The sequence below is a fragment of the Ornithodoros turicata genome, chromosome 1 (assembly GCF_037126465.1).
Source record: "Ornithodoros turicata isolate Travis chromosome 1, ASM3712646v1, whole genome shotgun sequence".
Classification (NCBI taxonomy): Eukaryota; Metazoa; Arthropoda; class Arachnida; order Ixodida; family Argasidae; genus Ornithodoros; species Ornithodoros turicata.
Window position 1 is genome coordinate 116767360 of NC_088201.1, and position 23652 is coordinate 116791011.

Sequence of the window (23652 nt, forward strand, 5' to 3'; positions counted from 1 at the left end):
CGAACCTCCTTACTCCGGCCCTTACAAGGTACTGCAACGCGCTTCTAAGACCTTCCTCCTCGACGTCCGTGGCCGACCCGAAAGTGTGTCGATTGATCGGCTGAAGCCCGCATTCCTCGACAACATTGCCCCGGCCCACAATCCTGACTAGTCACGCCACCCACGCCTCCAAGACGTGTCACTTGGGCTCCCACTACTCTCGCTCCAACTTTCCTCCAGAACACTGGAAGGGGGGCATATGTAGTGCGACGACAACGACACTACAATCCGCCCACGCCACGCGCTCTTGCCTCACGCAGGAATTAAACATTCTTCTTTCGCCCACCGACAACGGCTGTTGTAGTCTGTCTTCATTCTTCTGCGAGAACCCCACAAGTATCTGAACAAACCTGAGTTTGACAACTAGCTATTTAGCGTGTTATTGATGAAATAAGCGCCTAGTTTCAACTGCCTGGACGAGGCGATATGCTCGGAAATCTGGAACAGTATTTCTTGTGAGAATATCTTGCAAAGCTAAAGTAAATGGGTTTTCGAAACTCAAATAATAATTATTTCAGCACAACATAAATTCAAAACAAATTCGGCGCAAAATAAATTCCGCTTATAATATTATAAGGCTCCAACCTAATGTACAGGGGTATGCAAATCAGTACTTGTTTGTTAATGGTCGGTGATGTAAAAACATTTTTCTTAACCTCCCAACCCCGGATGCCTGCTTCGAATTTGGTGCCACAGTGGCTACGTACGTCCCGGGGTTCCGCATGTGGGGAAAGAGAGAACGAGTGACTTCAGTGGTTCACATGATCCAGTGACCCTTCACGGAAGCTCACTTTATATAACAAATATGTAAGACCTACAGCAATTTCTGCCATCATAGCAAATTACTAAAAAATAACTGGTTTACGTTACGTAAATTCTGGATTTCTGTGAACCAAGGTTTTCCGCAAATTTTCTCCATGATTCCACGGGACGCGAAACCCCTTCCTAATAAATATTTATAGTTTTTAAATTACTTCAACTTTACAAAACTTGGCAATATTCTAATTGACAAAATCTATTTCAGAGCATTCAAGGAAACTGCCACAGGCGGAAAGATGTCTTTGTTGATCTCGAAAAAGCAATGACACATGGTGAGTATGTAATAAGTGCAGCTGCAGCTAACGTGATGAGGTGTTGTATCATGAGGTCGGGCAGCGCGAACAATGGGCCACTTCCAGCACCATCGTTTAAACGCACCGTAGATTACAACTAACTTTCATACTAGGGTCTCACGACGTCACGTTATATATATTTCACTACGTACTTTAGATGACATCCATATTAATGCCTAATGTGGGCCCGCAAAGTCTCAGTTCATCCAACCCTACTGAGCGTATTCGTTTCCTTAATTCATCTACGTGGATATTCCTGGTGTCGTGTCAATTATTGCAGGCACGACGGGAGTCCGCACTGCTATAGCGTGTCACCTAATGTTAGTGTGACGTTGTCTCTCCAAGGGAAACACTCGTACCGAACAATTCCGGGGAGACGACCGCAGATCCTGTGGGGTTGTGACAACGGTACCATAATGAAAACTGTCTTATGAAAGATCTGCAATATGATGCCGGCCAGTTGAAAGTAATGTGGCTTATCATGTTTTCGAACGCGTTATTCTGAACAGTCTTCTAAAACTCACTGCTAATAGAAGTAGTATAGCGCCGTTACGCACAACAGCCACTTTTTTCTAATCCAGTTCTACGAATTTCTAATCCACCACCCATTTCTAATCCAGGTCAAGCCAGGTCTAATCCAGGCTCCACCCCTTCATGGTGACCCATCCAATTTCTATGTGATTGGCTATCCTTCATTGCCACATCTGCTCACTCGCTCATAGACACCAAAATTATATATTATATTCAATTCTAAGTCTGCTCATAGGTTTCCAAATCGCTCACCTGTCTATAGGTCTGGGAGTGGTCACTTCCATTCATTTCTAAAACCTAGTGATTGGCTCGGGATCCTATTAGCTGCCTCCCATACATGTTCGATAGACTCATTGGTCATTCCTACTCACAGGTTACTTGGTCACACGCTTTCAACTGCATATTGCTTAATAATTCCAGCTGCATAATAGACAACCACTCATTGATCAATCCCGTTCATTTCTAGGCCAGCTCACAGTTCCCCCAAATTGCTTATTGATCCGGGAGGCCTTCTTTTTTAGCATGAGCGACTCTCTGCAATGATTGGGACACAAAAACATAGTAAATAGTTTTAATGTTTATTGAGTACATCATGGCAGTCTCGTGGATACTGTAGTTGTCCCTGGGGACACATCCATGCACGCCGTACATCTCTGCTCGCATCCATGACGTTATTCGCATAAGAAACATGTGGATCACCCAGGCACTCGTCCTTCTCTGTCCATGACCCAGAGGCAAACCACAGGAGAGAACAGTATGTGACAGAAGCATTAATTCTCTTCCTGCACATCTTCTGAAGAGATGAAAGAACATTATGAGCTTCACTATTTATATCACCCACTTAAACTTACCATATTCGTAGCTTCCATAAGGATAGGAGTCGATGTCATTGCACAGGTATCTCTTGTCGTCGTATGCCATCAGACTTCTTTTGACATTTCTAATGGTGTACATACACTGCTTCTTTCCAACGATTGGTACTTGTTCGTTCGATACGCTCGTGTGATTGAACAAGGTATCGTAGTATGTCTCATGGAGGAGGTGTTTCCGTACAATATTCTTTTTAACCCTTTAGCTCTTGCAATTTGCTTTCCTCCAGCTAATTTGATGGAATACATTTTAGCTTTCAAACATACTACTTCCTCAATAGGTACACTACCAGTTTCGGTTTTGAATGCTCCAAGTCTTCCACGATTCTTTTCACTGTAGAGTGGATGATGCCAATCAAAGGAAGACATATCTAAGTGGTCGTCGGCGATTTCTTCGTAACTGATTTTCGTAGTCCTTGCAAAATAGGCTGAGGATAAAAAAATCCGTGTCAAAGTAGCAGGTAATCATCGGACAAGTGAGCTTCCTCAGCAAGGTTTCATAGTAGAATGAGTACATGGTTAATTTACTGGGTTCTAAAATCGTAAACCCAATCTGGAGCGGGAAATCACATCGCACTTTTCTTTTGCGCATTTCGTACATGACACAATCCGGGGACAAAATTTCCATCCGCACGCATTCTGCCCTACTCCCGAGGCGACTCGCCGTCTCCTCATCGAAGGCTACTCGAATATCACACATGTTAAATTTATTTAAAAGTGTTGCAAGACCCAAAGACCCAAAGACTGCATTATTTGAGAGTTTGTAGAAGTTTTTTTTCGAAAGTCGTACACGAGGCAACGCGTCTGGCAACATTGTCCTCGATGTAGGGACGCAGGAATGGTGCTTGACGAAATTTTACAATTCGCTGAATTTTCGTCACCCTCATGCCCAATCTACAATAGAGTGCGAGCAACGCGTAATGAGCGACGTACTCGACCTTCCATTCCTTTCCTTTGGGACGACTGCTTTCTCGGGAGCCAGGGGGAAGCACCTCGTTAGAGCGTGGATGGATTTTGGATACTCCAAATGACATATGTACACATACCCCACCTGGGGTATGTGTAACTGGGGTGACGCATAAAATCCACGGAGCTAAAATCCTCGACCCATTCGAAATCACCGACAGGGAGGCGCTTGATCATACTAAATCCGTAAAGATTGTTGCAATTTATGTATGATATGGTACACCTCCTCTTTATCAGGATCATAGCCACTACACAGAGGGTTATTGGCACGTAAATGACGTCAGCTCGCCTGACAGAGCCCGCCTCTAACGCCCGATTCGATGGTTCTGTACATTTCCTCGTCGGCAATCAATTCCAATTTTGCATTCGTATAATTTAATGCGCATTGCCACGAATAGGATGCCAGAGAAACGCAATGAAGCAATTCCAATCCGCGTGCGCTGTAGCACAGGCGTCAGGAGTGCTGCATTATGTCTGCTTGTAATAGGGCATCCGCTTTCAGGTACAATGTGTTATAATCCCGTAAACTCGAGCACCCAAAATCTTCAAATACATGCACAGCATACTGGTAGTCCTCGTCGCTTACATCTTCCCCAGTTAGATCATTTCAAAACGCGGATTTCTCTGGGAGACTCAGCTCGAATCGAGCAAACTCGAGCAAAAGAACTAAGGTAACTGTAAGGGAACACACCTTTATGAAGCAAAATTTGTAGTCTTCTCCAAATACCTGCTTCAAGCATTGGAACGCCTCTGCACCCCCCGTGGATTTGACGGTTTCCACAAGCTCCCCAAGTGACAAATTTAGGTACTGCATGGTATGTCTCAAGAGGAAGGTACCAATTTCGAAGGAACGAATTTTTTCCATGGAGCTGGCCACAATGAAGGAAGGTCGCTTCCACCCGAGAACGTGAAATTCCCGTAACAGTCCAGCCAGATCATAAAACAAATTGTGGAGCATGAATGGCAATTTTTCTCTGCAGGGGTTGCACAGTGTCGCAATATAATTTGTCTCACCGGCAGTACAATGCTTCGAATGATCATGATGCCGGACACGAGGTAGGTCTTTCGCGAATTCCCTTTTACAGTATGTACAGTGGGTGGCAGCTCTGTGCTTGGCTTGTTGTTCATCGCTCAGCACCATTGCAGTGGGGCAGGCATTCAAGGCAATCATTTCATCACGCATTTCCATGAGCGCCTTCACACACTGCTTTGCCGCATCTTCCCCATGGTGTGTTCTAATGTGCATCACCTTTTGAGTCATGGGTACGCAGGAGCACAGTACAGCACAGAAGCTAGAGGTAATGTGACGTTGCACGCGAACACCACTGGGTGCGAGTACGCTCTCAGTGTCCAACACAACGACGTAGTTGTACTGCTGCATGTACTGTATTTTAGTAAACTCTACAAAATGTTTTCCCGGTGAAGGCGTCGATGTTTCGCCATGCTCTCTTCCTTCACAAAAGATAGTGTGCAGCGTTCACATGCGAAATGGTTGCTTCTTGTTGTCAGCAAGCGTTCGAGGGACTTGTTTCCAAAAAAATGCTCATCTACTTCCAACAAGTCAATTTTCTTTTCCCATTCTAGTTTTGGGGGTCGCGACACATGTGCTTCCTGATCGACGTACGCATACACATACACGGAAATCTTGTTTTGGGTTTCGAATTCGTCAAGATCAGAGAAGAATACAGGGAAGCGACTAAGCCACCAGTACTCTGTTGCATAATTTTCATATTTTTTCCATCGGTTCCTTTCCTGTGGGTGCAAGAGGGCGAGCGTATTCTATTTAAAGCACTCGCCCTCCTTACGCTCTGGTAAAGGGACATTAGTTAACACGTTTCTGCATTTAGCCAAATTAGCGGGAAGTACCCCATTGCACCCAATTTTTTTTGGTTTTCACAGCGAAAATACACATTTGAACTTTTTGGACGTCAGTGGATACAAACCCACTACCCTCGCGCTGGTAATTTTTAATGCGCCCAGTGGACTCCTGAATCACATCCATCAAAGTATTTGCGATAGCTCCGTCCCTGTGCACTTCGCGAGCAAGCGCCATAAGATGAGCTACGTGTGTGGTTACATCCCGTCGATTTTCTTTCATCATTAGAACGTCAGAACAAATGTAAAACCTAAAGGTATTCTTTGCGCTTGCAAAATAGCAATTATATTGTGGAGGAGGTTCATTAAATATTGTCGCAAGTCCTCTACTCCCTGATCGTGAACAGATGCCAATAGCACAAACGCTTTGACGATACCTCGAAATGCGCTATCAGTTTGAAAGAGAGGCAGGAAGTTAATGTCCACATAGGGATGTGATTGCTCGATGGGAGCATGCAATGTTCCAGGTGAAATGTCTGGAGAAGATGGTAAATTGTCTTCCAATGGCTCATCATCCCAGATATCATGAGGATCAAAAAAGCAGAACACGCATCTAGGCACTGGAAAAAGAGAAGAAACACTATGAAAACGTGCACCACAGAGCGTGGACGAAAAATACTTACTTTTGAAGCGAGCTCCGCACACTCCCTAAGCGATGCGAAGACTGCTGCCTCTTTACACATCCTCCCCACTTATATAGTGGCGACCTCGCTGCATTCCCCAACATGCACGGGTTCGAGCAGTCGTCATAGCCTAAAAATAACTTGCTCTTCATGTTCAAGGTCGCAGCTTGCCATTGGCTTCACGTAATGCTCCGTCCGCCTACACCATTGCCGCACCTGAGTGCAAAGTTCGCTCTCATCACATGTCATTCCGATATGCAAGTTGCTTCCATGAGCAAGCACACAACCATCCCTTTTTGTTCACAATGGCTGTGGAATTTCAATAATATTACTTAAATGAAATAAATTGCAGTGAAATGCAGATTCATCTCAGACAGGAATTTCTACCCTCAGCATTAAACCCTCAGATACCAGCATTTCTGCTCGAATAGCAAAATAGCTATGACTTCAAAAATTAAACACATGCTAACAAACTACCATCAACTGACAAAACACCCATTTCTGCATAATTCTTTCTTATAATTTCAGATAATTCTTGCATAATGCTACATACAGTCGCATTGTCCCTGCGTTAAGAAAGCACAGGACAAGGGTACACAAATTCACTTAAGCAATGAGGGAAAAGGCTTAAGACCTCAGGGGAGCTATTATCATCAAAGTAAGCTACCTGCTTACTTTACACGTCACGAGCTGATGGGCTGAGCCACCGCGAGAAGCTCCGCTTGAACGCTCCGCCCATTTCTAGGGACATTTATCCCCAGCGCATACACAGCGTGTAGAGCATCACAGCTTAGACCTACAGTGGCGCTGTGTTCCAGATTTAAATAGGTTGTATGAAAAAAAAGGAGAAACAATAGTACATCGGTTTGAACGTGCAGGATTAATTATGACGCCCTGATATTATAGTTGCTATAGAATATCTCTCATGAACGGAGCTCTGGCAATTTTGACGTGACATGTTTGACGGCGGGCTGCCGTCGCCGCTGTCCTTTTTACAGTCAAAAAGTGGCGCCACACCCAATACCGTGCTTTTATGAAGAACATTGCTCTTTGAAGTTGTTCCCTTCACTGTCCTATATTTTCCCTAGCTCACGGGATCATGTTAAGATGTACGTCATTTTGACGTAGGCAGTGACGTAGTGTCTTACTTTTTGCGCTGAGAAGTAAGCACCGAAAAGAGGGTGATTACTTTGAACGGGGACGGCGGTAAGGATAAAAATGGCGTAGATGCATCACACTATGACTTTTATTTGACTCCAAATACGTTTCCACGACGGCAGAAATTTGCATTTCGTTGGAAGAATGATCGGACGATCCATGCTCATTGCCATGGTTCGTGCTTCACCACAATGCACCGCTCTCCAAAGCAGAGTCGTTCGTCATATCGACGATTGAAGCGATGCCGTCTATCATTAAACTAGTAAGAGTCTATCACTTACACAGACAGAATTAAGAATAATGTAGTGGTCGTTTCGTGCTACTTTCCCACACGACTCATTACATGGGGGGGGGGCGTTGTCGGGGTTCTGGACAATGAAACATACGTATGCAAGGCGAACACAACGAAATCAGTGTCATTTAATAACAAATGGCGCCGCAGAGGCGTTGCGCGTAAACAAGAAATGACATAAGAAACTGTAGGGGGAATAGTAATCTTTTCGCGCCACTCCGCCTGTTCAAAATCTTGGGCACGCACGAGCGCCACCCCACTGTTTACTTGTTCGGTATCTCGCTCACAACGCGATCGCTACACAAGATTGTTTTCCTATTTTTACCCCGTGGAAGTTTTTTAGATATTACTATCAAGCAAGTGAACTTGTCATGGCCACTTTTCTCCGTATTCCTCCAATCGTCTCTTTCAAGTTGTAGTCTTCCATTTCCGGGGAGACAATCTAAGGGCGGGAAAGGCGGTATCGTGATGATCGTATCGTGAAAACACAGACACAGCAGCAAGGCCGGACGATCAAATGCTCGACTACTGGCTAACGGCGCGTGAAAGCTCACACTTTCCTCTCCTCCTCTCCACCACCTTTCCCTTCCCGAGAAACATGCCGCCTAATCAGGCAGGCAGACCTCTCGGGTTCCTCCCAACGACACTCCTCCTCCTCCTCCTCCTCCTGGCGCGTGAAAGCCATTCCCAATGACATTCCCATTGTTCACGCCTTCTTTATTTGGCGACCAATAACCTCCTTGCAAAGAAAGTAAGCAGGTAGCTTACTTTGACGAGATAGCTCCCCAGGAATAATCGCAGAGTCACCACACATCGCTACGCGGCTAACACAGGATAACAACAAGATATTAGCGGCGGGTAAAATTGTAACAAGAAAGACACTGCTAAGCAAGCCCAAACATGCCATGATGACGTCACAAACCAGGAAAAAAAGCACACACGCGCGCGCACACACAGACAGCAGCTCAGGAATGCATAAGGAGACGTGCTTTATAGGAATCTCTACTCCTGTCTCAGACACCAACATTTCTGCTCAAATACCCATAACTGCAAGATTTTGCACTGCTTACTTCATCAATATATCGAGCACCCAACAAAATGTATAAAAAAATCCACTTTTCCTGATAGAACACTATTCATCTTTACCAAGCGATTTTCTCCTGCTTTAGCAGTGAAAGAAGAAAAGAGCCATGAAAAATTACACGTACTTTTGCTTGAATAGCTATAACTGCAAAAAAAAAAAGAAGAAACCGAAGCACATGCTAATAAACGCAGAAAAAGGCACTCATTTCTGCTATCAGATAATTATTGCATAATGCTACATACATAGTCGCCTTGTCCCTGTGTAAAGAAATCACAGGACAAGGGTACACAAATCGAATTGGGAAAATCACTTCTACTCGCGCAGCATAATACGATATACGCTGATTTTTTTTTTTTTTTTTTATGGGCGAAAATTGCAATAAGAAGCCTCTGCTATGAAAGTGCGACAACCCTTATTTTTAAACCAACCCCATTTCATGCAATACCACATAAATTTATCACTCGAGTCACACGAAAAGGCATACACAATGTACTTACTGGTTAAGTGGGGTCACAGTTGCACACACACACAACACAGATACAATGAGCGACAGTGAAAAATAAGAAATTACACGCACTTCTGCTCGAATAGCAAAGTGTCAAGTATGAAAAAACACATTTTCTACCACCAGAAAATTATTAAACAAAATAATACAATATTCGAAAAAATTAAGCTTGTGTGGCAAACACACAACCTGAGGAACACACAATTCAGATCTGCTTTCTGAATTTGTTATACAGGCGTGAGCGATTCGATAAGAATAAAGCACGCTGCTTGGAGAAAGCATATATCATGTGTAGCTCGGTCTACTGCGATAAACCTTATTTTTCAAACAAACAAAGAATCACAGTCGGCATAATATACGGCAATATCGGCAATATCACTGAAGTCAAACACAATGAACTTACTTGTCAAGTGGAGTCGGAGCTGCACAAACGCGCACGCACACTCACACATTTTTAGTGCCTCACAACGAGCAAAAACCCAAAGTCTATTCACAGCCAGATAAATTCATATTATTCCTCATGTCAATAATTATCCAACCATCGTCAAAACGGGGAACACGCATATGCGAATGCGAAACAACAGCCCTTCCCGCCGGATGTAATACGATATCGCCAGTCGACCGTCCCAAAGCAAAAAAGAAACACAGCATCTCAGGAATACATGTTGCCTATACATCCAAGAACAGCGTGCAGCAATTATAATACAGAATGGGATTCATTTCTTTTGTTTGCTTGCATATAAATATTTCGCAAGAAATATTAGAGTGTAAAAAGAGAACACCATTCGCTACACCCCGTAGCTCTTATCATTTTTAAACAAACCAGTTTTCATATGTTCATAACCACACTACCATTCACTAAATAGGGGAGTCACTAATGATTCAAATAAGATAAAATATCATTCCATCATCATTGATTGCAAACTTCACGCAAGAATAAGCAGCTGCTGCGTGTCGTATTTTTCTTACAAGAAACACCAAATAGACTCAATCTCGCCGTGTTAAACACCAACTGCAACGAAGACTAGACAATTTCGTTATTTTTATCCTTTGCAGCAGCTCATTACTTTGTGTGGGTCATGAAAAATTAAAAAATTCTGATCTGCTACTGTTAAAGTGATAAAACAGTGTGCCAGCACGGGGAAACGATAACGGAGCGCGCGTCATTGCGTGAAGCATGTCCTAACTGCGTGAACGGGCCCGATGCGGCTCACGTGGGGGCGCGTATCGAGGGCACTGTTTTATCACTTTAACAGCAGCAGATCAGAAATTTTTGATGGCTCGCACAAAGTAATGAGCTGCTGGAAACGACAAAAATAAATACAAAATTGTCTAGTCTTCGTTGCAGTTGGTGTTTAACACGGCGAGATTGAGTGTATTTGGTGTTTCTTGTAAGAAAAATACGACGCGCAGCAGTTGCTTATTCTTGCGTGAAGTTTGCAATCAATGATGATGGAATGATATTTTATCTTATTTCAATCATTAGTGACTCCCCTATTTAGTGAATGGTAGTGTGGTTATGAACATATGAAAACTGGTTTGTTTAAAAATGATAAGAGCTACAGGGTGTAGCGAATGCTGTTCTCGTTTTACTCTATTGCAAGCTGCAAGCAAATAAAGTACAAAGACATGAATTCCATTCTGTATTATAATTGTTGCACGCTGTTCCTGGATGTATAGGCAACATGCATTCCTGAGGTGCTGTGTTTCTTTTTTGCTTTGGGACGGTCGACTGGCGATATCGTATTACATCCAGCGGGAAGGCCTATTGTTTCGCATTCGCATATGCGTGTTCCCCGTTTTGACGATGGTTGGATAATTATTGACGTGAGGAATAATATGAATTTATGTGGCGGTGAATAGACTTTGGGTTTTTGCTCGTTATGAGGCACTAAAAATGTGTGCGTGCGCGTTTGTGCAGCTGGGACCCCACTTGACAAGTAAGTTCATTGTGTTTGACTTCAGTGATATTGCCGATATTGCCCTATATTATGCCGACTGTGATTCTTTGTTTGTTTGAAAAGTAAGGTTTATTGCATTTTCAATAGAGTAGGCTGAGCTACACATGATATATGCTTTCTCCAAGTAGCGTGCTTTATTCTTATCGAATCGCTCACGCCTGTATAACAAATTCAAAAAGCAGCTGTGAAATGGTGTGTTCCTCAGGTTGTGTGTTTGCCACACAAGCTTAATTTTTGCAAATATTGTATTATTCTGTTTAATAATTTTCTGGTGGTAGGAAATGTGTTTTGTCATACTTGACACTTTGGTATTCGAGCAGAAGCGCGTGTAATTTCTTATTTTTCACTGTCGCTCGTTGTGTCTGTGTTGTGTGTGTGTGTGTGTGTGCAACTGGTGACCCCACTTAACCAGTAAGTACATTGTGTATGCCTTTTCGTGTGACTCGAGTGTTAAATTTATGTGGTTTTGCATGAAATGGGTTGCTTTAAAAATAAGGGTTGTCCCACTTTCATAGCAGTGGCTTCTTATTGCAATTTTTGCCCCTAAAAAAAATCAGCGTATATCGTATTTGCTGCGCGAGTAGAAGTGATTTTCCCAATTCGATTTGTGTACCCTTGTCCTGTGCTTCCTTTACACAGGGACAACGCGACTGTGTATGTAGCATTATGCAATAATTATCTGATAGCAGAAATGAGTGCCTTTTTCTCCGTTTATTAGCATGTGCTTCGGTTTTTTCTTTTGTTCTTTTTTTTTTGCAGTTATAGCTATTCAAGCAAAAGTACGCGTAGTGTTTCATGGCCATTTTCTTCTTTCACTGCTAAAGCAGAAGAAAATCGCTTGGTAAAGCTGAATAGTGCTCTATCACGGAAAGTGGGTTTGTTTGTTTTTGTTTGTTTGTGTTTTTTAGATTTTGTTGGGTGCTCGATATATTGATGAAGTAAGCAGTGCAAAATCTTGCAGTTATGGGTATCTGAGCAGAAATGTTAGTGTATGAGCCAGGAGTAGAGATTCCTATAAAGCACATCTCCTTATGCATTCCTGAGCTGCTGTCTGTGTGCGTGTGTGTGTGTGTGTGCGCGCGCGACTGTGTGCTTTTTTTTCTGGTTTGTGACGTCATCATGGCATGTGGGGGCTTGTTTAGCAGTGTCTTTCTTGTTACAATTTTACCCGCCGCTAGTATCTTGTTGTTATCTTGCGTTAGCCGCGTAGCCATGCGCAGTGATTCTGCGATTATCCCTGAGGTCTTAAGCCTTTTCCCTCATCGCTTAAGTGAATTTGTGTACCCTTGTCCTGTGCTTTCTTTACGCAGGGACAATGTGACTGTATGTAGCATTATGCAAGAATTATCTGGTAGCAGAAATGGGTGTTTTGTCAGTTGATGGTAGTTTGTTAGCTATTTTGCTATTCGAGCAGAAATGCTGGTATCTGAGGGTTTAACGCTGAGGGTAGAAATTCGTGTCTGAGATGAATCTGCATTTCACTGCAATTTGTTTCATTTAAGTAATATTATCGAAATTCCACAGCCACTGTGAACAAAAAGGGATGGTTGTGTGCCTGCTCATGGAAGCAACTTGCATATCGCAATGACATGTGATGAGAGCGAACTTTGCGCGCAGGTGCGGCAATGGTGTAGGCGGACGGAGCATTACCTGAAGCCCATGGCAAGCTGCGACTTTGAACATGCAGAGCAAGTTATTTTTAGGCTATGACGACTCCTCGCACCCGTGCATGCTGGGGCATGCAGCGAGGTCGCCGCTATATATAAGTATAGGGACGATGTGTAAAGAGGCAGCAGTCTTCATATCGCATCGCTTAGGGAGTGTGCGGAGCTCGCTTCAAAAGTATTTTTCATCCACGCTCTGTGGTGCACGTTTTCTTAGTGTTTCTTCTTTTTTTTCAGTGCCTAGATGCATGTTCTGCTTTTTTGATCCTCATGATATCTGGGATGATGGGCCATTGGAAAAGAATTCACCACCTTCTCCAGACATTTCACCTGGAACATTGCATGCTCCCGTCGAGCGATCACATCCCTATGTGGACATTTCCTTCCTGCCTTTCTTTCAAACTGATAGCGCATTTCGAGGTATTGTCAAAGCGTTTGTGCTATTGGCATCTGTTCACGATCAGGGAGTAGAGGACTTGCGACAATATTTAATGAACCTCCTCCACAATATATTTGCTATATTGCGAGTGCAAAGAATACCCTTTAGGTTTTCCATTTGTTCTGATGTTCTAATGATGAAAGAAAATCGACGGGATGTAACCGCACACGTAGCTCATTTTATGGCGCTTGCTCGCGAAGTCCACCGGGACGGAGCTATCGCAAATACTTTGATGGATGTGATTGAGGAGTTCACCGGGCGCATTGAAAATTACCAGCACGAGGGTAGTGGGTTTGTATCCACTGACGTCCAAAAAGTTCAAATGTGTATTTCCGCTGTGAAAACAAAAAAAATTTGGGTGCAATGGGGTACTTCCCGCTAATTTGGCTAAATGCAGAAACGTGTTAACTAATGTCCCTTTACCAGAGCGTAAGGAGGGCGAGTGCTTTAAATAGAATACGCTCGCCCTCTTGCACCCACAGGAAAGGAACCGATGGAAAAAATATGAAAATTATGCAACAGAGTACAGGTGGCTTAGTCACTTCCCAGTATCCTTCTCTGATCTTGACAAATTCGAAACGCAAAACAAGATTTCCGTGTATGTGTATGCGTACGTCGATCAGGAAGTACATGTGTCGCGACTGCCAAAACTAGAATGGGAAAAGAAAATTGACTTGTTGGAAGTATATGAGCATTGTTTTGGAAATAAGTCTCTCGAACGCTTGCTGACAACAAGAAGCCATTCGTATTCTTCTTATGTACAGTAAGTATGTATGTATGTATGTATGTATGTACAGTATGTATGTAAGTACTCTTCGTATTCTTCTACCATTTCGTATGTGAACGCTGCACACGCTCTTTCGTGAAGGAAGATAGCATGGCGAAACATCTACGCCTTTGCACGGATGTGAACGAAATCCTGTTGGAATTTTTCCGAGCCGGGAAAACATTTTGTAGAGTTTACTGAAATACTGTACATGCAGCAGTACAACTACGTCGTTGTGTTGGACACTGAGAGCGTACTCGCACGCAGTGGTGTTGGCATGCAACGTCACATTACCTCTAGCTTCTGTGCTGTGCTCGTGCGTACCCTTGACTCAAAGGTGATGCGCATTAGAACACACCATGGGGAAGATGGGGCAAAGCAGTGTGTGAAGGCGCTCATGGAAATGCGTGACGAAATGATTGTCTCGAACGCCTGCCCCGCTGCAATGGTGCTGAGCGATGAACAACAAGCCAAGCACAGAGCTGCCACCCACTGTGCATACTGTAAACGGGAATTCGCGAAAGACCTACCTCGTGTCTGGCATCATGATCGTTCGAAGCGTTGTACTGCGGGTGAGACAAATTATATCGCGACACTGTGCAACCCCTGTAATGTCGCGTGCACTACCAGAGAAAAATTGCCGATCATGGTCCACAATTTGTCTTATGATCTGGCTGGACTGTTACGGGAATTTCACGTTCTCGGGCGGATGCGACCTCCCTTCATTGTGGCCAGCTTCATGGAAAAAATTCGTTCATTCGAAATTGGTACCTTCCTCTTGAGAGATACCATGCAGTACCTAAATTCGTCACTTGGGGAGCTTGTGGAAACCGTCAAATCCATGGGGGGTGCCGAGGCGTTCCAATGCTTGAAGCAGGTACTTGGAGACGACTACAAATTTTGCTTCGTAAAGGTATGTTCCCTTACAGATACCTTTGTTCTTTTGCAGTGTACAACGAGTTGAGTCTCCCAGAAAAATCCACTTTTCGAAAGGATCTAACTGGGGAAGATGTAAGCGACGAGGACTACCAGTATGCTGTGCATGTATTTGAACATTTTGGGTGCTCGAGTTTACAGGATTATAACACATTGTACCTGAAAACGGATGCCCTATTACATGCAGACATAATGCAGCACTTCTGACGCCTGTGCTACAGCGCACGCGGATTGGAATTGCTTGATTGCGTTTCTCTGGCATCCTCTTCGTGGCAATGCGCGTTAAATTATAGGAATGCAAAATTGGCTGTTGTGCGTAACGGCGCTATACTACTAATAGACAGTTTCAAATTGGGACATCACTTTAATGAATTGAGATTCGGTAAGCCGAAGCCTCAATGTGAAGTTGCATGATTTAGTAAACGTCAATTTCGAGTTGACATATCAGTTTTATTGATTTATATATATATATATATATTTGCTGTGCTGGGTTAAACAAGGTGCTGGTCGTCACGCCTAAGTTGTACAGGGCGACCCTTGCCAAAAACGACGTGAAGCAGTATGATTTCAACAGTGGAAATCCTGATGTAACATCAAGAAGCCCCATGTGCCACTTCAGCTCGTCGAAACACGATGATGTAGCATGAGAACACACAGATGCATACTCTAGTGTCCTGAGAGAATTGTGATATGACATCAAAGGGTGCCATCCTGTCGAAAAGAGACACCAGGGATAGTCTGGTATACACATACGGATTTGTTATGTAACTGAGGAAAAGCCTAACATCGCACCTGTTATTCCCGGAGGATGCTCATGCCGAGAAAAAAATTCACCCGAAATTCGTTAGTGAAGTCTTTAATGATGTGAACTTAGGGATATAGCTGTATTGGATACGATCCTTGTTGAAAGCCATTCTATCTTTTAGAAACCTTGAAACGAGCGCGTGCTGTGACATATTCATCCTGACATATGACATATTCATCCTGAACTTCGCTATGCAAATGAGGTGAACTCAGAACCGGACGCCAATGCAGCGCATGCACATCGCCGATGGAGGCCTATCTGGGCCCCAAAGCAGGTTGACCTGGCCAGTGGATAAGCACCAACTGCAGTCACCTCCGTTGCTCCAAAGCACGTGGCCCTCTGACGTGAAATGAGCGATGTCCTCGCTGCGCGTCTGATCGGCGTAGCTTTCCCTTCAAAACCTCAATTTTGATGTCAGCCAAAGACCATCCGAGGACCACTTCGAAAGTAAGAGCCGAAGATACGGTGCCTGTTCCGAGGAGCATTCCTTAGGCGGTGACGTTCCGCACTAACAGAACTACCAGTAATTTGGCGGGCCAATAACCCCTCGCTTCCTGAGGATCCTCCTTAGGCATCCAAGAGTGCACCTCCAAGATTCACACGCTACACCTTTCGCAGTATCGTGTCCAATAAATCTTCTTGGCAATAACCTCTTGGTTGACTTCTCCAGATAGAAATATCTACGAGGGGAGTTCAAGTCAAACCGGGACTTTCCATTTTTCGCAAATATAAAATGAACTTAGAGGCGAGAAATTAGTTGTATTTTTCAACGTAATCTCCAATTGCACTAATGCACTTGTCCCAGCGTTTCACGAGGGCTTGGATGCCAGCAGCGTAGAAATCCTTACCGGTGCGTAGCAGCCATGATCGGACCGCATTCTTGACCTCGTCGTCGCAGCTGAAGTGGCAGCCCCCAAGGAACGCCTTCAGTGGACTGAAGAGATGGAAATGGCTGCGGGCGAGGTCTGGACTGTAAGGAGGATGTGGCAGCAACTTCCAGCCAAGTTCCTGTAAGGTACCTGTCGTGAGATGTGCGGCATGCGGGCGTGCGTTGTCCTGTAGGAGGAGGACTCCTTTGGTGATGAGGCCCAGCTTTCCGAAACTGAAGGTGTTCATGAATGATAGTGTTCAGCGTTCCCACAGAGAGATCCGTCTTTCGAGCCAGTTCGAGACATGTTATCCGTCGGTTCTTAAGGATCAGGCGCTCCACAAGTTGGATGTTCTCAGGAACTCTGACACTGGGCTCTGAGTCGCCCCGGCCGGGATCGTCCTGCACTGATGTACGGCCGTCTCAGAACCGTTTGCACCACTCAAACGCTTTGCTGCGGCTAAGTGTATCGTGGCCATACTGAGCCTGAAGTCTTCTGTGAATTTCAGATGACTTTACGCCTTCATTCACGAGAAACTTCATGACAATACGCTGTTCGACGTGCGCGCTCTTCTCGTTGTCGGCCATCTTGTCCAGCACGTGTCTTCTGTTTTGCACAAACTTTGGACCATCACGTGTTGAACGCGGAGGCCTGTCGCGTGTGACAATGACGAAAAAGAAGTAGCGAGAGCCATTTGCACACTCAGGAGACAGGAAGGCCCGGTTTGACTTGAACACCCCTCGTAGAAAATCTTAGACACTCTTCTCCGATTGCAACCGAGCCCAGCGGGTGGCGTCTCCGATCAAAGCAACCTGCAGGATGCGTTGGATTAGGACTTCGTCCGAAATCCCCAAACCCGTCTGATAGGCGGTAAGGTCATCCAGGAAATCGACAACATACTTCTTGTCGGTGTAACCTGAGAAGGTAGGCACCGGTATGTTAAGTCGCAGGGATGCTTGTGCCTGCGGCGGCGAAACCGACCCGGCATCAAGGCGTTGAACCACTAGCGAACTCAACTACGTCATCCGTGACAGGAGTTCTGCCGTTGCAATGGCGTCTGCCCACGGCGTAGTAACCTTGGCCTCGTCACTCACCAGCTCCGAGGACTCGTCCACTGGGTGGGAGCTGGAAAACTTAAACAAACAAACAAACAAAACAAAAATGCGAACATGAAAAAACCAACTACTATAAACCAAGCAAGAACAAACAGTGCCGCGTGTTCCCCACCGCGGAACAGAACCCAAATGTTGGCGCCAGTTGTGGAAACCTAAGTACTCACAACCCCCGGGTGTCAGCCCGTCGGTTACGCACGCGAAGGAACAAGCAGTACAACAGATTCCAGCAAACAACATACAAGGTTTATTTTACACTCTACAAAAACAGAACTTCGTGCAGCCGATCCCCACTTATATCACCCGTGACGGGCGTACGCCCCCTGGAGCACGGCTGACCTCTGTCGCCGTTATGCGCTGCGGTATCTAATCGCCACAAAGCATATTTGCTGTCGGATCTCCCAGCCTTCACACAAACATTGGCACGATCGTTCGTTCCAGATTGTGTATTCTCTTCTGTGTGTACCTCCACCCAACACAAGAGTGTAATGACTACACGAGAAAACACCGTACTGGACGGAACCGTAGGGGAAGGTGGTCACGAGGCCAGAAAGTAGGGCGAGGGCGCGGAGTGGCCCACCAATGTGGGTACAGACGATACCATCGCTGGTCCACTACATGCACCTGTTTGTGTTTACTTATTTTGTGACTACATAGCTACACCTCCACTCCAAATGCTGACGCAGAGAATACGTCATAACGTGTGTCGGTCCCCATGTGCCTGGTAATATTCGAGGCAATATCCAGTATTGCTTCACTGAAATACAATTCTCGCCGTACACACACACATGCCGCATGCATGTGGTCCGGAAGTAAGAGCGTGCCGCGAACACATCATTGCACATCATACTGAATCACATGGCACATTGCTGTGGTGCGTCTATATCTATAAAACACTGTACTATCACCTTGCAGATCTGGAGAAAGAGCTGTACAACTATTCCCTCAAAGTTGTGAAATACGAGACCCGAAACCTCAGACGTAGGTCTGCACATGTGTCTGGTAAGTTCAGTGATCAGTAGGGTCACGACATGATGTCACATAATATAACCTAAGGCGCTACTATATCAACTCGTCTCCTCGTCGCCTAAACTGCATAGGAAAGCTTTCGGCCGCATTCTACAGATAATATTCTGATAGCAAACGCTCAGAACGCGAAGTAGCCCATTTACAGACGTTCCATTCGCATACACTATAGAAGTGTCATAAATCAAAAGAAATAAGCAAATATATAGAAGTCGTGTACCAACACCAATAGTACGGCACCAATGCACAAATAACAGAGCGCGTAATACTGCTTGCAGAACTCTCTAACATGTATTATCTAAAGTGACCACGCTGAACGTGCGACACCTAAGTGTAATGATGTCATTGTGTTCTTAAAGGGTGCTAGCAGTCCACAAACCAACCCAGAACCTAAGGCGGTCACGTCCTGAGAAAGGAATTGCTGAATATTTAGAAGACTGCATAGCCTGCAATATTCGGTATGATATTACGCTAGGTACTTTGTGACATATTTTTATTCTCTTTTATTATTATTTTTTGTTGAAACCAGATGTATATAAAGTAGGTAAATTCGACTCTAATTCTACGCGTGCTACATCGATCCCGTAAAAGTTATGTTTATCTGTTTTTCTGAGAGTTCGAATAGGTGCTTGCAAGCTTTGGTAGCTAAAGGTGCAATGCGATAGTGATTCCCGAGGTTGGTTTTATCGCTTTCGAGGCCTCCAGAATTGCAATGAGTTCTCAAAAACTACGTCAATCAAATACAAATCGATTTCACCTCTTTTCAGTACCTTTGGACGTCTCCTGAGTCGTTGGGAAGGCCCCAAAACACTTTAAACTAGTACAGAGCTAGGGAGCAGCACCTTTCGTACATTGAGCTAAAGAGAAAATGAGAAAATTCCTTCCGCGCACCTTTTCCATTCATTTTTTTAAATAACAGTGTAGTTGATCAGGTGTTCAAATTGTTTCTGTTTTCTCCCACAGTATCACCTACAGAAACGTCGAAAAATGGCAGTAAGGTGAGCCAACGTATTGACCATATGCCCTTTTTAATCGGTGAAACAGCAATAAAAACTCCGGGACAAAAAGGCCGTCACGGATACGGGCAGCACTGAACAGACAAAGACAATTTTAATCCACCACACACATGCTTATACACAAGGCAGCTCTCACGATCCCTAGTGGGAGCCAAAGACATAATCATAAATAACCTTCTTATCATACCTTCAAAAGCCTTCTGCTGGAATGGCAAAAGGGCAAGGGTGCAGGCCAGCTGGTACATGGTGAAAAAATGGAACCCGAGAAAGAGACAGAGGGACGACACGACACGTTCTCTTGTTCGAGAACGTGTCGTGCCGTCCCTCCTCTGTCCTTTCTCGGGTTCCATTTTTTCACCTTCTGCTGGATTTTATCACACAACAACAAAGAAGGGCTGTTTTATGAGTAAATCTTCTGTATATTGAATAACTCCTAACTTACGAGTTTTAAGCAAAACACTTGTTTTCCTGAACTGCGGATCGCACCAAGAACATGTCCTTAGATGTTCAACCAGCTTACCACATCCCTTTCCTCTCTAAGCCCCATGTTCCATCAAACGTACATTAGAACACCGTTTAGTTTGACCAATGCACTGGCGACCGCATGGCAAAAAAAAAAAAAAAAAAAAAGCGGGGGGGGGGGTGCCATGTAAAGCATGTGGTTCTTTTTGTGGTCTGTAGGATCGGCTGCCAGTGCATTGGTCAAACTAAACGCAGTGTTCATCTGTTAATCTATTGGCGACCTCACGACAGAGGGATTGAATTAACAACCCCGGCTCTACAGGCCACACAAGAGGTTGTGGGAGGCCTGATGAGCATATGCGATCACCCCAACACCCAACCAATCCCTCTGTTCATGCTGCGGTTGAGGACCACTTGACTCATTTATTAACCCATTTAAAACATTACCGATTGCATTCCCAGGATACCCAGCATCCTTATGCCTAGTCAAATGCTCCATGCAACCCGAACTGACCTTATGGACATATGACCTCCCCAAGGCGTTTTCTGTCCGAAATTTTCCTACTCCAGCTGTTACTGTTTTTTGAAATATTAAAGTCAAAAGGCGTTAAAGTTATTTACAACACTCGCGATACTCCTAACAACACACCCTGACACCCTCCTCCTGACAACACACCCCGGAAGAAATCCTGAGATCCAAATAGTTTGATCATTGTCTTCCCTTTGCATAGTAAACTTTAAACCCGAACCGTCTTCAACAAACAATCCCTTTATACTCGTTTGAGCACCCTCCAAACCCACACACAACAAAAAGGCATCAACATACCTAGTAATAAATTGAACCCCAAAACCCCCTGGAAACGCCTTTGCTAACACCAAATCACTAAGCACACTAAGCAAGGAAGCTATTTTTGAATATATATATTGTGAGACAGAATCCGCATCGCCATCGTACTCATCTGCTGCTGCTTCCTAGGCGCTCGTTACGGCCCGCGCTCAATAAACCTCTGTTCTCGTCGCCTAACAGTTTGGTGGAGGTGCGACCCATCCCCTTCTCTACTTGCCCTCAAAAAGATGTACTTTCACGCTACAGCCCGACACTGGAGCTCCGCTCGGGTCGTTCTCTAACCTCCTCCATGCCCGGTAATGACAACCCGAACCCGACCAACAGCGGGGACGCCGGACCGGTCGCCACTCGGCAGCCTTTCTCTCGACCACGTGATCCTCCCGTATTTGCCGGAACGGGTTAGCAGGACTTCCACGACTGGTTATCATCGTACGACCGAGTAAGCATGCATAACACGTAGGACGATATCCTGAAGCTTGCTTGTGCATGTAAACGGAAATAAAACCATAGGTATTACTATATACGCCAACAGTTGACGCAAATAAGCAAAAGATCCGCACCGTTCGACGATGCACAGTGACACAGGAGCCAAACAGATCCACGGGGATTCTGGTGATGTACTTTTACAATAAAGTGTATTTTCATACCTCATCTACGTCCATCCATCCTACGTACATCCTTTCTCATTCTACCTATCCGACCTGGCTAAGACCTGGTTCTTTAATCATGATTCAGATTTGCCCTCTTGGACCCAGTTTGTCTCGAAAGCCACTGACATCTTTGGGCGTCCCGCCATTCGAAAAGCGGAAGCGGAGCGGAAATTAAGCTCCAGGACGCAACTGGTACATGAGACATACGCCTCCTACATCGAAGAAGTAGTAGCGCTATGTAAGCGTGTAAATCACGACATGTCCGAGTCCGAACAAGTAAAGCACATTCTGAATGGTATATCCAAAGACGCCTTTCACCTTCTGGTGTTGAAGACTCCGTCCAGCGATACGTCACCTCTTGCCTGCCCTGCGAATCTCGAAAACGTCCTCCCGCTTCCCATGCCGGCCTGCTTAATCCAACTCAACCTCCTCACCGTCCTTTTGAATGTGTCGGCATATATCTCTTCGGACCTCTCCAGGCAACCCCTTCTGTGAACCGCTGGGTCATCGTCACCATCGACCACTCCACCCGTTACGTTGAAACATCCAGATCTTCGGAGGAAGTGGCCAACTTTTTCATCCGGAATATTTTTCGCCATGGCGCCTCGCCGCCAAGTCTCGAAAGAATGCCGCCAGCTAGCTCGCTTTCGTACGCTTGAGTCACAGGCCGCGTCTAAACGAAAAACGCAGAGCGCTAACCTATGCCACTGGCGCCCCCCCCCCCCTGTTCTGTTCTTACGCTTCCGTCGCCTAACAGTATACACACACCATCCCGTTGGTCTGAGACTCCACCAGAAACATGCACAACAGTATATTATAGATACAATGTAAAACGTTTCAACATTGTGTCATCCCACGGCCAAAGCCCCAAGCACCCTGTTCTTCAAGGTGTACCCCAAGGAAGCATTCTCAGTCCTAGACTTTTTAATGTGGTAATGGCAGGACTAAAACCGATAGTTCCTCGCAAGGTAGCATTCTCCGTGTATGCCGATGACGTTGCCCTTTCGACAGTAGGCAAGTCAAGACCAGCCATTCAGCGCCGTTTACAACAAGCCATAAACAACGTTCATCTCTACCATACGCGACTTGGATTGAACCTTTCGCACGAAAAGTCCGTCGGGCTCCCTTTCACTGACAAGGCTATGAGTAATTTCCCTCTTTGGGTGGGTACAGACAAGCTCGAGCCTGTGCGTTCCCATCGCTTCCTTGGTGTGGTCCTGGACTCCCACCTGCGCTGGGCTCGCCACATTAAGCACCTTTAAACCAAGTGCTTTAAAAGTGCAGCGATGGATTCACGCAATTCAACATATTTCTGGCTTAGGCTGGAGCTATGATCAACGCTCCCTCCTAGCCGTTCACGCGGCTTTGGTGAGGGCGACTGTGCTTTACAGCCTTCCAGTCTTGCATAGGGTGTGTACAACATCGTTAAATACCCTTCGGACCCTGTTCGCCCGAAGCCTTCGTCGCCGCCTTGGCGTTCCAAGAATGGCTGAAACACGGCAAGTAATAGCTGAAGCTGGTGAACTCACGGAAGAACCTCCACCGGGAGCGGGAAACGGCTCGGCACTTCCTACGTTTGCGTGCGCACGTTCCCAGTCACCCACTCCTCAGGAAAATTCGATACCGTCCTGAAAGTGTTTTCCATCGCCTGCGGCAGAGGACACGCCACGCTCTCATTGGCTTCACACCTAAGACCGTCACACCGCCGAACACCCCCTGGTCTGTGCCTGTGCCACCCACCTTCGCACGTCTGCCTGACCTCCAGGTCCGCAGGGATCAGGTTCCCCCTGAAGTCCTTCGAGCCCATTTTTATGCTCTCATAGGTGCGAAGTTTTCTACCTCTAAGGCCGCTTACACCGATGGCGCATCTCGAAATGGCAAGTCCGCGTCAGCATTCGTCATCCCCGACGAAGGCGTAGTTGAAGGGTGTCGCCTTTGGCATTATACCTCATCCACAGCTGCGGAACTCTACGCCATACTTTTCTTCCTGCAGCACATCGTTCCCTTCACCCGACGGAATTGGGTGGTCTTTACTGACTTAACAT

The 23652-nt window shown here is 45.3% G+C and overlaps 1 protein-coding gene across 1 annotated transcript in view; it reads left to right on the forward strand.

The window, feature by feature from the left end:
• LOC135383963 (uncharacterized) overlaps nt 1–23652 on the forward strand; it is a 298299-nt gene that overhangs the window by 112051 nt on the left and 162596 nt on the right. The window contains exons 6-8 of the mRNA XM_064613239.1: nt 1064–1130; nt 18522–18608; nt 19596–19630. Of these exons, the coding sequence (XP_064469309.1) occupies nt 1064–1130; nt 18522–18608; nt 19596–19630 (189 nt within the window). The remainder of the gene's footprint in view (nt 1–1063; nt 1131–18521; nt 18609–19595; nt 19631–23652) is intronic.